This window comes from Protopterus annectens, chromosome 3.part0, assembly GCF_019279795.1.
Source record: "Protopterus annectens isolate FY-2018-M chromosome 3.part0, PAN1.0, whole genome shotgun sequence".
In the NCBI taxonomy this organism is placed as follows: domain Eukaryota; kingdom Metazoa; phylum Chordata; order Ceratodontiformes; family Protopteridae; genus Protopterus; species Protopterus annectens.
This window is the reverse complement of record NC_056731.1, coordinates 814,357,863-814,375,335: the sequence shown is the minus strand read 5'-3', so window position 1 is coordinate 814,375,335 and position 17,473 is coordinate 814,357,863. Positions and strand designations below refer to the sequence as shown.

Genomic DNA, 17,473 nt, shown 5'->3' with positions numbered 1-17,473 from the left:
GCCCAATCTTTTGTTCTGAAAACCGTCAGTCTAGGCTGTCCACAATTAATATGTTCCTTGAAACACAACATCCTAAGTGCTTGGTGCAGTCCACTATGTTGGAAGGTCCGAACATAAGCCTCCCACCTAAGAAGAAATTTTAGGGACTAAGAGAAGATTCTTCAGCTGTTGTCTTGGAATTGGACGTAAGCACTGAGGTGGATGAACCCGCAGTATGACCATCAACTTCTTAGAAGCCCTCTACCACAACCCTGTCAGAGGCCGGTATGTCAGGCCTCGCAGATGACATTAACCCCACGATGAACTGGGGCTCGTTGTATTGGAGGACCTTGTGAAATCTTTCAGATCCTTGGTAAGGAAAGAGATTCCTGGAATCCTCATTTAAATGTGACAAGGTTTCCGAGCCTCCTAAGCTAATTCAGGTGGATATCACCCCAAAAAAGAAAAAAATAAAGAAACCAAACACACAATGTCACTGTCTGCCTCCAAGGAAAAAGAGTGGTTTGATTTCTGTCATGGGCTTTTCAAGGCAATCATGTCCCTGAAGCCCCCTTCCTTTGTGACTTCCCAAACCACGCCTCATAATCAGGCATTGAATTCCTCTTCCTGTAATGAGGAACTGGATAGGAATTCAGACCTCTCTTTAGAGAACTCATCCCAGTTACATTCTCCTGAACAGATATCATCAAATGAAGGAGACTCCCCCTTGGAAGAAGCCCCCTTTGGAGAAACCTTCGAGCCTGAGGAAACATCTCAAAGGCAGTCTAGATAAGTGTCTGAGATACAAAAAAGATATTACTGTTTATTGGAAATGGGCACTTTTGCTCTCCCTCCAGTCCCACCTGTGTTAGAGACTTGCCTGGATGCCTTTCAGGCTAATTCCTCAGCTCCCGACTCTCAGCCTCCTATGCCAAAAAGACCAGATAGGTTCTACAAAGTTCCTGATGAACGTAAGTACCTATACAAAAATTTCTGTGGTAAATCCAGCTGCAGTCTCTCTGGCTTCAGACACACCTTCCAAGTTACTCCCTGGCACCAATGTTCTTCCTAATGACAAATATATTTGAGCAATGGACAGGTGGGGCAAAAATGTTTACACTTTCTCCACTCTAGACATTAGCGCCCTGAATTATAAAACTTAAATGACCAAATTCGTACTCTCAGTCTTACAGTCCTTAAGTAAGACTATCATAGAGCCGCAAACTCCAATCTCAAAATCGCTCATGCAGTCTTTAGTGGTCTGGGCTTCTCAAATAGTCAAGCACAGTATTAAATGCAGCTATGATGTTGTGGATGCCTTTTCCAGGGTGGCTGCCAGTGGATCGGTGGTCAGAAGGTATGCCTGGGTAAGGAGCCAACCTATCCATGAAGATTTAAAATCTAAGATTCTAGACTGTCCCTTGGATAGCAATCTCCTTTTTGGTCCCATAGCTACTAGTCTATTCATGGCTTTGCAGGAGCAGGGCAAAACTATGAAAGATTGCTGCTAAATCCTGATGTTCACTATTCCCAGATACCACAGAAATTATCCACCAAAATCCACATATTTTATGAAGAGAGAAGCTAGAACTCCTCATAGACAAATGAAAGCTCCCAAGAGAAGATTTCCAGAGAAAACACAGAGGGATTCTCCTTCTGGGAGGCCTCAGTTTAGTAGCAGACCACTGTGACCATTTTCCTTTCCTTCCCTCCAATCCTACCTTGCCAGTCCACTCTCAAAAAGACTTTCCGTCTCTGCTGTCCTGTCTGGGGAAACAGTAACCTCAGACACTTGGGTTCTAACCATTATCAAGAAAGGTTACTCCTTGTCCTCGGAGAACAGTCCAACTCCTGGTGGTATCCATCCACCTCCTCCTGACCTGATACATCTCTTACAGCACATCATTTAAGACTTAGTATCTCAGGGGACCACAAAAGGAGTTTTCACATTCTGTACAGGAAAGGAATTTCATTTCAGGCTCTTCCTCACCCCCAGAAAGGAGGGTCATTGGAGTCTCATCTTGGATCTCTCTAGGTTAAACACTTTCCTGAGAGTACCTTCCTTCAAAATGCTCTCTCTACATACCCATGTACCCTTTCTACTTCCTCAAGCTTTCATGGTATCCTTTGACTTAAAACATGCTTATCTTTATATACCCATTCGCCCTGCCTTCAGAAAATATCTCAGGTTCTTTACTTTGGTCGTCATGTTTTCAGTTTACTGCTTTGCCATTTGTTCTGCCTATAGCTCTAAGAGTGTTCACAAAGTGTCTGACCCCAGTAGTGGCTTTCTGTTGCACTAAGGACATTCAGATTTTCTCATACCGGGACAACCTTCTACGCCAGGCTGTATCAAGGGAGAATCTTCTAAAGCACCTTCATTATACAGTATAACTTTTGACCATGCTGAGGTTCACTATTGACTACAAAATATCCCAGGTAACCCCTTCTCAGCAACTGACATTCATGGGATGTCATCTGGACATGTCTTCCATACATGTCTCCATTCCTCAAAAGAAGGTCACCTTTCTAGTTGACAAGTTACTTCACCCTTCCACATAACATCACTGCTCAGCTAGACAAGCTCTCAGAACTTTGGGACTTATGGCTGCCACCATCCCTATGTTACCCTTCACTAGATTACACATGAGGAAAATACAGTGGTTCTTGAAATTGTTGTGGTTTCAGCATCATCACCCTCTTAGTGCCAACATTCCCCTTCTTCCATGTATGAAGAAGGAACCCCTTTGGTGGAGCAACCAGGTTACACTCTACCCAAGTCTTTCATTCATTCCAGCCTCGCACAACCAAGTCCTGTTTACAAATGCCTCTGACTGGGTGGGTGGGGGGGTGCTTGGTTAGGGAACCACAGAGTTCAAGAGGAGTGCCAAGGCCATGTAAGTCAAGGAACACATCAACTTTAAAAGAAATGAAGGCACTTCTTCATACTCTACAGAGCTTCTCACATATTTGGAAACCAGGGACTCTTCTGATACACATAGACAACACCATGGTAATGTGATATGTAAACAAATGTAAGCACAAGGTCCTACCCTTTGCAGGCTAGCAGTGGAGGTTTGGCGAGATCCTACCCTTTGCAGACTAGCACTGGAGGTTTGGCATCTAGCCTCCCAAATGAATCTGTTTCTTTCAGCTGCATGCATTCCGTCCTAACAGAATGTGTTGGCAGATTCTCAAATCAGTGACTTGGAAGATCCACATGAATGGTCATTGAACACAGAAGTGTTCAAGTCCATCACTCTCAGATGTGGGACCCCCTCAGGTGAACCTCTTTGCTCTCCAGAAAACCACCTACTTCCCCTGTTCTGTACAAGGACCCTTGACTCCTGCAGCTTAGAGGACAGATGCCCTTTCTTTCATATGGATGGGGAACTTCCATTACACATATCCACCTCTGCCTCTGTTGCCAAGGCTCTGTTCCAAGGCCCTAAAGGAACATCCATAACTTCTACTTCTGGCACCATTCTGGTCAAGACAACACTGGTTTCCTTTCCTGCCTCACCTATCAAATGAAAAGTTCTGGAAAATTCCTCCAAAACCAGATGCAATCCCCAAATAGAAAGGGCTAATCCTTTACCTCAAGTTTCATTTCTCAATAACAGCCACTGAAACATGCCTTCATAAGTCACAACTCATGCTCAACCCTGAAAAAAAAAAACTACTACTTTTTTTCCGCAATTCCCTCTGTCATGTAGAAACAAAAGTTAAAGTTCTCTGTTTTAGTAATACAACCAGTGAAGTCACTTCTCATAGCAATTTATTAGGGGTGGTAGTGGAAGATAATCTTACATTTGACCTGCATATATAAAATTGCATAAGAAAAACTCATCAACAAATAGGGATGCTTTACAGAGCTGAAAACTTTCTCACCAACAAAACTAAAACTACACTTACCACTAGTCATCTCCTCCCCACACTTCTTTATGGCACTCCCATCCTCACTAACCTCCAGGCTTCACAAAAATTAAAACTTGAATGATGCTGTAACAAACTTGCTAAATTTGCAGCAAATACCCCTTTCAGAGCTGACCACTGTATAGTTCTAAAAAGCCCAAATTGTTTAGAATTGCCAAATCAACTAATGTATGCACATAGCTTCTTACCACCTATAAAATTATCCAGCATCCTTCTGTCCAGCACTAAAAAACATGGTACACAACTATGTTCCCAGTCAGTCATTGCGATCCATTGACCAAAAACTCCTGTCTGATTACAAGTCTATCTAATCTGATGGGCATTGTCTGTACTCTTACAAGGTTGCAAAGGCCTGAAACTCCTTACCTGTATCCATCAGGTCAATACCCTCCCTTCCATTTTTCAAAACCACTCTGAATAACTTTCTATCTAAAATCTGTCTTTGTTCTTGCTCAAAACCAGGATAGACTATATTCCTAAATGAGAATGGGTACCTTTTCATTCCTTATAACTCCTTACTCTTCCTTCTTCATTTACTTCTGTACTTCTATCAAATTCTGTTCCCTGACTTTCTCTCTAAATATAACATAAGCCTATTTTTCCCTCACTTAATCCATGGTGGTGCAGCGGTAGCGTTGTTGCCTCACAGCAAGAGGTTCTCCCGTTCGATTCTCAGCTGGAGTGCGGGGAGTGCCTTCTGTGTGGAGTCTGCATGTCCATCCCGCGGTTGGATGGGCGTTCGGAAGACCTGCGTGAATGGGCGTGCCTTCGTTGAAAGTTGGACGTCGAGCTGGCACCTCGGCGTTCGTGAAAATCTACTGCCAATCATTAGCGGACCGGAGTTCCGCTGTGGCGACCCCTAACCTGGAGAAGCCGAAAGACAAACAATAACAAAAACCTATTTTTCCTTCACTTCAAATTGCAGTTCCTGTTTGTATTAGACTAATTTACCATTACTTTTTCTAATAACTGTCTAAAATTTCTCTAAGTATTAAATTATTGTCATATGACTTGTATCGATTCTTAACCAATGTTTTTATGTTACATCTAATTTGTTAACATTATTTAAACTACATATTTTTTTTTTAAGATTGTAAAATTATTGAAATCATTTTGTAATAATTTGGAGTTTTTCTCTTCAGGCTTCCACTGAAAATTGGCTTCTGCCTAGTTGGATATTCCCAGTAGTCAAGTGTCAGTAAATAAATAAATAAATAAATTCTGTGGTTCTTTAAACAAAAACTCCAACCTCATTTGATGGACATCCCCCCAAAGTCCTACAATCCTTGTGTGATCTTTATAGGGTTGTCCTACTCTTCCATTACAACTCGCTTATCGGCTATTAACGCTTGTCTATCTTGGAAAAACCCCCTCTTATGTCCATTTCAGAAGTTAAACTTTCCTTAGGGAGAGTTTTACATATTAAACCTCCTCAGAAAAGTATTACTTCTCTTTGGGACCTTAACTTTGTCTTGGAAATGCTAACTTTATCTCCTTTTTAGCCAGCTGCTGCAGGTACCTTAAAATTCTGCACTTGGAAAACTTTGCTCCTCTTGGCCAGGACTTCAGCCCGCAGGGTCTCAGAACTACAGGCTCTAATGGTCATTCCTCCCTTCTTCATCTTCCACAAAGTTAGGATAAGTCTCAGGACCAGTCCATCCTTCATGCCAAAAATGGCTAGCGAACTTAGACTCAACTGAGTGATTAACCTGCCCACTTTCTTTCCCAATCTCCAGAATAGAGGGAAAAGAATACTGCATTCTTCAGACATCCACAGACAGCTGAGGTTCTACCTGGATAAAGCTAAGGACATCAGAAAAACTAATCAACTGCTTGGTTCCTTCATGGAATCCGGATTAGATCAACCAGTTTCCGGATTAGATCGACCAGTTTCCAAACAATCTATTGCCTCCTGGATCTCTAAGGCTATTTCTATTTTCTTCTACTATTTTCCCCATGGAAAGATTCTTCCTTACTACCCAAAAGCCCACTCCACTCGAGCAGTAGCTGCCTCAGTTGCTTTCTACAAAGGTATTGACACCAGGTCCATTTTAGAAGCAGCCACCTGCCCTTCCCTTCATATCTTCACAAAACACTGCAAGTTGGATGCTTTTTCAAAGTCCAGAACAGTGTTTGCCAGAAGTCTTCTGTCTGGCCTTCTGGACTCTTCCCCTTCTGGTTCCTTTTAACCTACCATTCTCTTTCTCTACAGCTGTTGGAATCAACCATCTGCTAAGAATACTGCAACAATGAGTCAGTCAGGATATAGTACAGTTGTGTAAGACCTTAGGTGTCCTACTGATCACTGTTGTAGTATTCCTTCCCTCCCACCTAACCCCCTTTCTTTACTCCTTCACCTCTCATTGGTATTAAAACTTTGCCCCCCACACACACACGCAAGCACATTTTACACCACAAGGTCTTATTTTCAGAGGGGGATCTTTCTTGCCCTGTTCAACCTAAACTCCTCCTAGCTGACCTTTCTCTTCCTTGGTCTTCTAGAGGCCAATGCTGGCTTGGCGATAGTCTTGAGGAGCTTGTATATACGTCCAATTTTATATCCCAATTCCTTTGAGCTGAGGTCATTGCCTGGATATACATTCTACAAAGTTAAAGCTTTGGTACTCCTGCCAGACGTCAGCTAGCAAAACCAATTCTGTTAAGAATACTGTAACAGTGTTTAGCAGGACATCTACTGCTACGTATGTTCTTACATAACTGTACTGTCATCTTTTGTGGGAGAGGCTTAGATTGGGAGAGAGGGATCTCCAGCTGCAACAGCCTGCTTCACAGCAGTTATAATTTAACATGAAAAGCTAATGTACTTTGGAGAGTGAAATCCATGGAAAACGCACAGATTTGTTGCAGTGAAGCATTTATGAATAATAATTGCCTGTAGCTAATCAATTGCATCATGCTTTTCTAAATTACAAGGGCTGCTGAGGAACATCTAGCTAATAAATTGCAGAGATAAAACAAAAAAATTAAATATATGATTTATGAAAATATGGTAATGACCATGCTGACTCAATCTCCAGTGATGGAGTATTTGTCAGTAATTTTGATAAATTGTTCCACATGTTTAATTAAAATTTTACTGCCTTTGTCAGTGCTAAGATAGTGTTTATAACGAAGGGCTCATGGTCTAGTTAACTTCTTTCACCTGCCTAATAATTACAGGGGATATTGTTCTGGCATCACTTAAGACTGAAAGACCTAGTTATGCCCAATAATTTGCCAAGACAATTTATCTCTTAAGAGATTCATTTGTTTCACTGCTAGTCATGTTAAATACTGTTGTACAGGATAATTTTTTTTACCCTCTACTTGGAAGCTAGCAGGTGTTTTCCTACTACATAAGGGAGGTTGTCTTGAAAACTACAGACCAATAAGTCTCATGTCAGTTCTTTGTAAATGCTTTGAAAGATGTTCACTGCCTCTTCTTGAGAGTAACAATCAGTGTACTTGCTCTGTTGATTACACAGCATGGCTATTTTAAGGGCCTTTCAATTCTGTTATGCCCTGCAGAGTTTTAAGAACCTGTAAGGTTTAGCTCTGGTACCCCCACCGGACTGCCTAATAGTTTCAGTACCTTACCACACAATAGTTTTGTTGAAAGCCTTGTTAGTCAGGATATTACCCTTTGTCTTTTTAATTGGATTAATTTATAGATTAATTTTGGTTAACAGGTAGAAAGCAGTGTGTGTCCTTTTTAATGGTTGCACTTCATAGTCGGGTCCTGTTTATTCCCGTATTCTTCAGGGCTCTCTCCTTGGGCCTAATTTATACAGTCTTGTTTTCTGTTCCTTTCCTTCCCTGCATAAGCACTGGATTGTAAAATATGCAGATGACATAAGAACACAGAAAGAAGACATCTCTTTCTTAAGTAATTACTTGGATTCCTAAATATTACAGGCTTAAACCTTAAAACCGTAATTGTAGCAAATGTAGGGTGATGTGCTTCTTTCTTGCATGTGTTGCAAGTTCCATTGTATTGGGTACTATTTGCTTGTTGTTGACCATATTAAAATCCTTAGGCTTGTAGGTGATGACCATGTGTTCTAGAAGTACTGTTAATTTAGCTAGGAAGAAGACATTGAAGATGGATGGTCTTTTGTTCAAATGCATGAGTGTCAAACCATTTAAATTTAAACCTTGTACATTTCTTACACTAGACTCTAAACTGAATATAATTAGTTTTGCTGTTTTTACTCTAAGGCAGATATGTTGCCCTTAAAATATATTAGGATATATCAGGAGGAAATTTACATAAATAATTCCAGTCTGCAAAGTAATGTGTTACCATGGATGATTGAATTATCCTGGCCTATTTTTTTCCATCACAGAATGCTACATCAGAGGCAGTGTGTGCTTAGTATGTCATGCAGTAGGAAATGAGTTCAGCTTGTTACTGTGTGTTGACCATGCTAGACACATGCTTGTACAAATGTGATGTATAAAATTAAAGGCTAAATACTGTCATCTGATGAATGTTTGTCTCCATTTCGCTGGCTAGATATTGAAATAATCTCCCTGATATATTTGTTTTTCTGTCTCTCTTTTTGAGTCTGCATTCTGATTTGGGCATTTTGGCCCAAACACAGATACTCACCGAACTATGAAGCTTAACCTGTAATGCATGCTGTGCAGGGTTAAAAGAAGGCAGTGACAGCTAGTGTGACGCAGGTGCTTGCTGCATGGGAGTTGTAATGGTGAGACACTTGGATCAGCCTTCCACTGTACAGGAAAATGGTGAGGTTGAAAATACTGGGGAAGAAGGATTTAAAAAGCTGAGCTTGTATGTTTGTAATAAAAGAAAAGAGGTATGGGATCATCATTGAGAGCAGATCCAAAGAGGAAAGACATAGCGAGAGATAAAAGCATGCATAGACTTGAGTTAGTTCTTTGCACAGAGAGTGTATGACTGTAGAATATGTTGTCTATATTAATGGTACAGTTAAGCATCATCGGAGGTGTACAGAGATGCTTGTAACAGAACAAGAAAATGACACTAGGTAAGACAGCTGATTTTACTGACTCAGCAAGTCGATTAATATATTCCACTAAGTTGTAGTTTGGTAGCATTAGATAAAGTTTGGGAAGTAATAATATGAATCATGGTTAGCAGGGAGCTCTGCCCTGTCCCTTTTTATGTTGTTTTATCAGCTGCAATTCTTGTCTAATCCAGGGCAGTTGCATGCTGGTGAAATATTTTCCTTTTGATGAATTGTTGCATCATTGAATTATTTCTTGACACATTATTGGGGAGCAATCCATTTGTCTGGTAACTACTGATGTGTAATCAGTTTCAGACCTTCTAAGTATTTTAATAGAGGAGCAGGGTAGTGGTATACCACATGGCCGTTAAAAAGGACTTTCCAGAACTACAGTACATGCATTAAAGCAGGGTATGAGAAATTCAGGGAAAATCGCCACTACTTCAAAAGCAGCAGGATTAGACTAAGACCACACCCCCTATTTGCTACAGAAAGTGTTGCAGGATGAAAATTATAAGATTAAAAATTACTGGGATAAAGAAACTCTTTTTCTTAAGTCAGAAGTAGGAGTGGAGGTATGAGGAATCCAATTTCTAGGAAAATACAGCAAAGCGAATAATTCAGATTAACAGATTGGGTAGGCACAAGTGACTACTTTTGAATATTCAGATTCCCCTCCGAATATTCATAGTAAATAATTTTGCTTTCAGTTTATGCTGAAGTGGAAACACGAATTGAAGCCTTGAGAAAACTTCTTTTGGACAAGCTGCTTGAAACTCCATCAACATTACATGACCAAAAACGATATATAAGGTAAGACTTTAAATTGGCCATTTTGTTTATGCATGCAACTTCATTGCTGTTTTTAGATATTGAAGGTACTTGAATAAGTTTATTTTTGCATCTAACGAAGGTGGAGAATGACACGAGCTCCAACCTGAAGATAATAGAACTCCTGAGAATTGCTTCTAGGTTTGGAATGCAGCCTTAAAACTGCTTATAATGGTGTTTGTTGTTGGAAGTCTGTGCATTTCACTATGGACAGATTATTTATTTCCCACTGTTGATCTGTATGAGATGTTTCCTCAGAGACACTTGATTTATACATTTGATAATACACCATCTTTTGCTTTCATGTTAAGTTAATCTTATTTTGTTGCTAAATCATTTATTTCCGTTTCTTGTGTTTTATCATTTTGCAAAATGAATCTAGGATGTCTGTAGGGGGTACAGCCCAAAATAAATTAATTTAAGGCTTGTATCCTATTCCTAGGCCTTCTCTTGAATGTGAGAATTCATGTTTCAGCTTTAATTTTCAACATCTTGGCTACCTGGATGTGGAGGTAGGAGATCCATAAGTCCCCTGCCCTTTTAAAATATATAGCACACTGGCTTCACTTTTGGCTGCCTTTAGACATTTTGTGTAATAAGATGTTTTTTGAAACATAATCCCTTTCGTTCTTCGTATAGCTCTTGATTCCATTATCTTTCTTAGTACACATGTCAGGCAATTCTGATGGTAGTTTCTGGCTCTGTATACTTATACCTCTGTTTCTGTTTTCATCCTGATGCTTTTGATGATACTGTATTATTAGACATACTGACATGGCCTTTAAATGATATGAGCAGTGTAACACAACACATAATTGCTGTCCATCTTTTTTTCCCTTTCCACTTAGCCACCATGAGGAGCACAACATTTATTGATTCTTTTTTCCTCGAGGGATATCCTTTGCATTTAAGTGGGATGGCTGTTGCAGTAAAGCATAACATTTGGTCTTCTTGCAGGTAAAGCTACATTGATTGCCATTTACCCATAGCTGTTAGGTACTGCTGTGTAAGCCAGAGGCAGCACAGTGGTGCAGCGGTTAGCATTATCGCCTCACAGCAAGTCGTTCTCCAGTTCGATTCTCGTCTGGGGTGCCTTTTTTGCTGTGTCTGCATGTCCTCCCTGCATTCGTGTGAGTTTCCTTAGGGTGCTCCAGTATCCTCTTGCATTCCAAAGACATGCTTCTGGAGCATTTCTTCCCGGACCTCCACTGAAAATGGGCTCTGTCCCAATCAGACTTTCTCTGTAAGCAACTGTTAAATAAAATAAAAATAAATATTAGTAGTTGCATTTCTATGTCCATGTTCTTCTTATAAACAGTATTTCTTTGCAGTAAAGTCAGTTATTCTTACCATTACTAATCTGTTTGATACTCAGTTATGATTTTTTTCTAATCTTGCAAGCATGACATTCATACATTAGGCCTTTTCCTGGCTGATTTTTCACATATGTCTACTTAATGTGCTTACTTTGTCCAGGTTTCATTAGGATGATAGTGTCTTAAATGTCTAAATCTCATAACAGGGTGTGCTTTTAGTAGACAAATTGCCCTGAAAGGCTTACATCTTAAGGCATTTTCTGTCTGAGACAAATCACAATTGTGATATTGCAGGAAATTGAATAAAGAGGTAAAAACATAACTTTTTAACACTTTAGCAATGGGTCATAAGTTATCTCAGCATATTGGTAAAATAACTTAATTGTAGGTGACAAAATAAATCTGTTTGAATGTCTTTTTATGAAGCATATTTTCTGTTGTCAAGAAAGCCAGTAGGATAATTATTTGGCTAGTAAAATAATTATCCTTGCCAAATAATTTTCCAACAATTACTATTAAAATCAGTGGGAAATGTAACTCGAGTTAGAGGTCTTGGTATTTATTAGCATAACTTGTTACCCCTACCCCTCAAACACAGTATTAGGACATGGATAGCCATCTCATGCCTCAGCAATGTGGCCTGTAAGCACCTGAGACTGATTGCTTCTAGCATCCAGTCCTAGTCATTGGCAATCTGTAGTCCTTTGACTAGAGAATACTGGGAACATCAGGATCTGTGATCTTCAGGGATGCTTTTCTATTGTGGGAATGTGTTTTTTAGATTTTGACAGGAAACCAGATTTATCTGTAGACAATGGAGATTATATTCCCGGTCCACTGAACAATTAAGTTATTTTTTTATTTTATTTTTTGTTCATTATGGCAGTCTGAGTAGGCATTGGATGTCTCTAGCAACAAGATGAACTGTGCTATCTGGCTGTTATTCCAAATAACAAGTCAAAATATGAGCACACCAACCAAGCTGAGCAGAGACAAATAAAGCGTTATCTTCCAAAACTTGATTTTTAATGGATTTATTGTAGAAGGATGAGCGCTTTCATGGGGCTACCGCTTCTCCAGAACCAAATAAAACTAACAGCTTAAGAAACAGGCAATATATACAAATTAAAATCACATGTTACTAAAATCAACAAATCAGAATCAACGTCTCTTATTTATTGCTGGCGTAAATGGAGCACTTGCATTCAGGCCCGGATCTCTAGGGGCTTGTAGTGCTATTATCCATTTTACTTCTAAATTCTCTAAGTAATTATTCACATCACCCCTTCTCCTGTTAGTTCTAACTTTCTGGAGAACTCTAAAATAAAAAACACTGTGTCCAGTAGTTTCTGCATGTGCAGCCAAATCATTTGTATGTACATTATTCCTTATATTGCCAAGATGCTCTAAAACCCTGTCTTTAAGCTGACGCGTTGTTTTTCCTACATAAAATCAGTGACATTGTGTGCAGGTTGCCAAATACACTAAGAAATTGCTATTACATGTAGCTGATACTCTAGGAATAAATTTCCTTTCAGTGATAGGGTGAACAAATGTTTGGTCTTGAACAGTAAAGGAACATGCTTCGCATTTCCCACAGGGAAATGTTCCTGCTCTCAGTAAGGGTTCTGCTTCTATATTTTTAGGGCCATAGCACAACATTCTTTTTAAGCTCATGTTGTTCCTAAAAATAAAATTGGGGACTTGTCCGATAACCTTCCTAATACTATCGTCAACCAACAAAATAGACCAATTCTTCCTAACTATGTCACAAAACTGATGTACATTGCTAGAATAGGTGAAAAGCATTCTGGACTTTAAATCTAAACTTAGGGTGCTGTTCATTATGATCCCTATGCCTGCTAGAAAAATAAGGGGCCCCTCTATTTACCCCTATATGTCTCTGTTTCTGTATAGATGTTCTGAGTCAATTTGTTTGGATATCCTCTACTTGAAAGATCTTGTAAACAAGTTCCAAGTGACTCGGTCATCTCTGAAGTATCAGTGTTAAGTCAGGAGATTCTCAGTGATTGTCCTTTAAAAATGTGGAGAAATATATGTGAAGGATGCATGCTAGATTTATGTAAAATATTATTTTTCCAGCATGTTTTCATAAACAGTTTGGTGTCTAATCCACCTTCATCATTCTTATATAACATAATATCTAAAAGGTCTATGGTGGTAAAAGACCATTGCATAACAAACCTAAGAAAACTAGTAGTAGTCTCAAGATATAAAATAAAATCCTCCAACTGTGTAACACTTCCTTTCCATAACAAAAGGATGTAATCCACAAATCTCCCATAATATATAACATTCTGCAAATAACTACTGTGATTTAATAGATACTCTTCCTCCCATTGTGCCAAACACTAGATTGGCATATGTGTTGGCACATGGGGTGCCCATGGCCACCCCTTGTTTCTGTATAAAATAACTTTCACCAAAGAGAAATATATTGTGATTCAAAATAAGTTCTAATATTGTGCAGATCACAGTTATAGCATTATGATTAAACTGACCATGATGTGTAATGAACAATCTAACCAAATCTATCCCTTCCACATTCGGTATTACAGTAAATAGGGTTTTAATATCAAGTGCGACCAGTAGCACTTCAGATAGATCCATCTTCTCTACTTTATCAAACAATGTAGATAAGCAGTGCTGTGTGTCTCTCAACACTAATGGGGCTTCATCTAACAATTGTTTAAGCATACTTTCACTGTCTTGCGACAAAGGTTCTGTGGCCCAGCCTCGCCATGAGACTGTTGGTCGCATAGGAGGTTTTACTGAACATTTATGGATCTAAGGCAATCCATTTAAGGTGGGTATTAGAGGATATTCCACGATAAAAAATTCATATAGGTTAGGATCTATTAACCCACACATCAAAAGCTCATGCAGGTCATCTCTGATAGTATATATGCTCCTGTCAATAACCTGCTCATTTATTTTAATATATGTACTCTCATCTCTTAAGATATCATTCATCCAGGATACGTAGCCCGTTCTGTTAAGAACGACTACAGCTCCTCCTTTGTCAGCTGGCCTAATACTGATACCATCTAGCATTTGTAACTGTTTCAGAGCTTCACATTCTGCTTCGTTTAAATTAAGAAACTGACTTTTAGTGTTCTTAAAAGCATTTAACATATCTAATTCACACACTTTAATAAATGCTTCTAAAGTGCTAGAAAATGGTGGATTATAAGTACTATGTTTGCGACATATAACAGTGTTGGTACTAGTAGTTAAAGCATTTGTCTCACCATATATGCACTTCAACATAATGTCCCTGGCAAAAAGTCTTAAGTCCATTATGACTTCATTAATGTTCGACTTCTTGGCCGGTATATAACTCAGTCCCTTATTAAGCAATGCATATCGGGCTGGAGTTAAAACCACATCTGATAAATTGTAAACTAACTGGTTATATTAATCAAATCCTGACAATTGCGTCCATACTGCAAACAAATTTGTATCCGGTGATTCAGCAATGAGCTGGTTATGTCCCTCTACTGACGTTGTCAGTGCCTCGATGTGCTGCTTACAGAGGCGTTCCATTTCCGATCATATCTGATCTGCTAGCGCCCTCTCCTGAACGCTGTCGGCAATTGCATGGGAAGAGGTAGCACTGTATAGGGATTTAAGGAAAAAGAAGGCACGGCCATTTCAAGACCATGCGAAACATCCTGGATTTTATTCCATGCACCCAACAGATTCACATCTGCTCCCAATTTATTAGTACTGCTGTTGTCATTTTCATTCACTTGTGCATTATTATTAGAATGAATTACTTCAGTTGAAGTAGCAGCAGGTTGAGAGTCCCTCAAAACAGGACCTAGCTGTCCATTATTTAGAAGGTTGCTCATCATTAAGTCCCGAGGAATGTGAAGGGGCAATATTCGAATCACTGCCCCTAGGCAATGTCTTAAGTCTACATTCATATGCTAGTATATCCGCACAAACATTATCTAGCTTTAACATGAAGTCTTCATCCGGATAATCTGATTTTAGCTAACGTAAAATGCGCTCTGCCTCTGCTCTTATAGACTTTTCCATTGGCATATGTATACTTAAGATATATTTTGTTTGGCCGAGGGGCAATGATTCGAATATTGCCCCTTCACCAGAACTGTTATATGTCGCAAATGTAGTACTTATAATCCACCATTCTCTAGCACTTTAGAAGCATTTTTTAAAGTGTGCAAATTAGATGTGTTAAATGCTTTTAAGAACATTAGAAGTCTGTTTCTTAATTTAAATGAAGCAGAATGTGAAGCTCTGAAACGGTTACAAATGCTAGATAATATCAGCATTAGGCCAGCTGACAAAGGAGGAGCCGAAGTCGTTCTTAACTGAATGGACTACATATCCTGGATGAATGATATCTTAGCAGATGAGAGTACATATATTAAAATAAATGAGCAGATTATTGATAGGAGCATATATACTATCAGAGATGACCTGTATGAGCATTTGATGTCTGGGTTAATAGATCCTAACCTATATGAATTTTTTATCGTGGGATATCCTCAGATACCCACCTTAAATGGATTGCCTAAGATCCATAAAACTTTAGTTAAACCTCCTATGCGACCAATAGTCTCATGGCGAGGCTGAGCCACAGAACCTTTGTCGCAATACATTGCAAGTATGCTTAAACCATTGCCAGATGAAGCCCCATTAGTGTTGAGAGACACACAGCACTGCTGATCTACATTGTTTGATAAAGTAGAGAAGATGGATCTGTCTAAAGTGCTGTTGGTCACACTTGATATTAAAACGCTATTTACTGTGATCCCGAATGTGGAAGGGATAGATTTGGTTAGAATGTTCATTACACATCACGGTCAGTTTAATCATAATACTATAACTGTGATCTGAACATTAATAGAACTTATTTTGAATCACAACATATTTCTCTTTGGTGAAAATTATTTTATACAGAAACAAGGGGTGGCCATGGGCACCCCATGTGCCAACACATATGCCAATCTAGTGTTGGCACAATGGGAGGAAGAGTATCTATTAAATCACAGTAGTTATATGCAGAATGTTATATATTATGGGAGATTTGTGGATGATATCCTTTTGTTATGGAAAGGAAGTGTTACACAGTTGAAGGATTTTATTTTATATCTTGAGACTACTACTAGTTTTCTTAGGTTTGTTATGCAATGGTCTTTTACCACCATAGACCTTTTAGATATTACATTATATAAGAATAATAAAGAATATATAAGAATGATGAAGGTGGATTAGACAATAATATTTTACATAAATCCAGCATGCATCCTTCACATATCTTTCCCAACATTATTAAAGGACAATCATTGTGAATCTCCCTACTTAACACTGATACTTCAGAGATGACTGAGTCCCTTGGAACTTGTTTACAAGATCTTTCAAGTAGAGGATATCCAAACAAATTGACTCAGAACATCTCTACAGAAATAGAGACATATAGGGGTAAATAGAGGGGGCCCTTATTTTTCTAGCAGGCATAGGGATCATAAAGAACAGCACCCTAAATTTAAATCTGCTGGTAAGTCCAGAATGCTTTTCATCTATTCTAGCAATGTATATCAGTTTTGTGACATAGTTAGGAAGAATTGACCTATTTTGTTGGCTGATGACAGTATTAGAAAGGTTGTCGGACAAGACCCCAATTTTATTTTTAGGAACAACATGAGCTTAAAAAGAATGTTGCATTATGGCCCTAAAAATTTGGAAGCTGAACCCTTACTGAGAGCAGGAATATTTCCCTGTGGGAAATGCAAATCATGTTCCTTTATTGTTCAAGACCAAGCATTTGTTCACCCTATCACTGAAAGGAAATTTATTCCTAGATTATCAGCTACATGTAATAGCAATTTCTTAGTGTATTTGGCAACCTGCACACAATATCATTGCTTTTATGTAGGAAAACAACATGTCAGCTTAAAGACAGGGTATTAGAACATCTTAGCAATATAAGGAATAATGTACATACAGATGATTTGGCTGCACATGCAGAAACTACAGGACACAGTGTTTTTTTATTTTAGAGTTCTCCAGAAAGTTAGAATTAGGTTCATAGGTTCATACTAGGCTATCTGCCTTAGGGCATTTATAAGCCTAGCCAGAGTGTGTTTGGCTTTCACCACCCATTTTAAAATAATTTTGCTATGCCCTTTTTTGAGGCTAGTATACTGTGCCTCTGTCTAACAGTGACACAGAAGTGATACCCGGGGTAAACCTACGATCTCCCATCCACTCATCAAGATTCCTCTTGAAGAGAGTCAATGAGGGACTCTGCCTAACCTGGACTGGGATTTTATTCCAGAGTGAAGGGAGCCTCTGGGTTATGAATCTGTCCCTCCAGCATGTCCTATTTATTTCAGTGCTGAGGTTCAAGTCTCTCGAGCG

At 39.1% G+C, this 17,473-nt stretch overlaps 1 protein-coding gene across 2 annotated transcripts in view; it reads left to right on the top strand.

Annotated features, from left to right (window-relative positions):
* Positions 1-17,473, top strand: part of EXOC2 (exocyst complex component 2) — a 2,261,550-nt gene that overhangs the window by 799,226 nt on the left and 1,444,851 nt on the right. For both annotated transcript variants that reach the window (XM_044065154.1, XM_044065156.1), the window contains exon 10: positions 9,623-9,725. In XM_044065154.1, the coding sequence (XP_043921089.1) occupies positions 9,623-9,725 (103 nt within the window). The remainder of the gene's footprint in view (positions 1-9,622; positions 9,726-17,473) is intronic.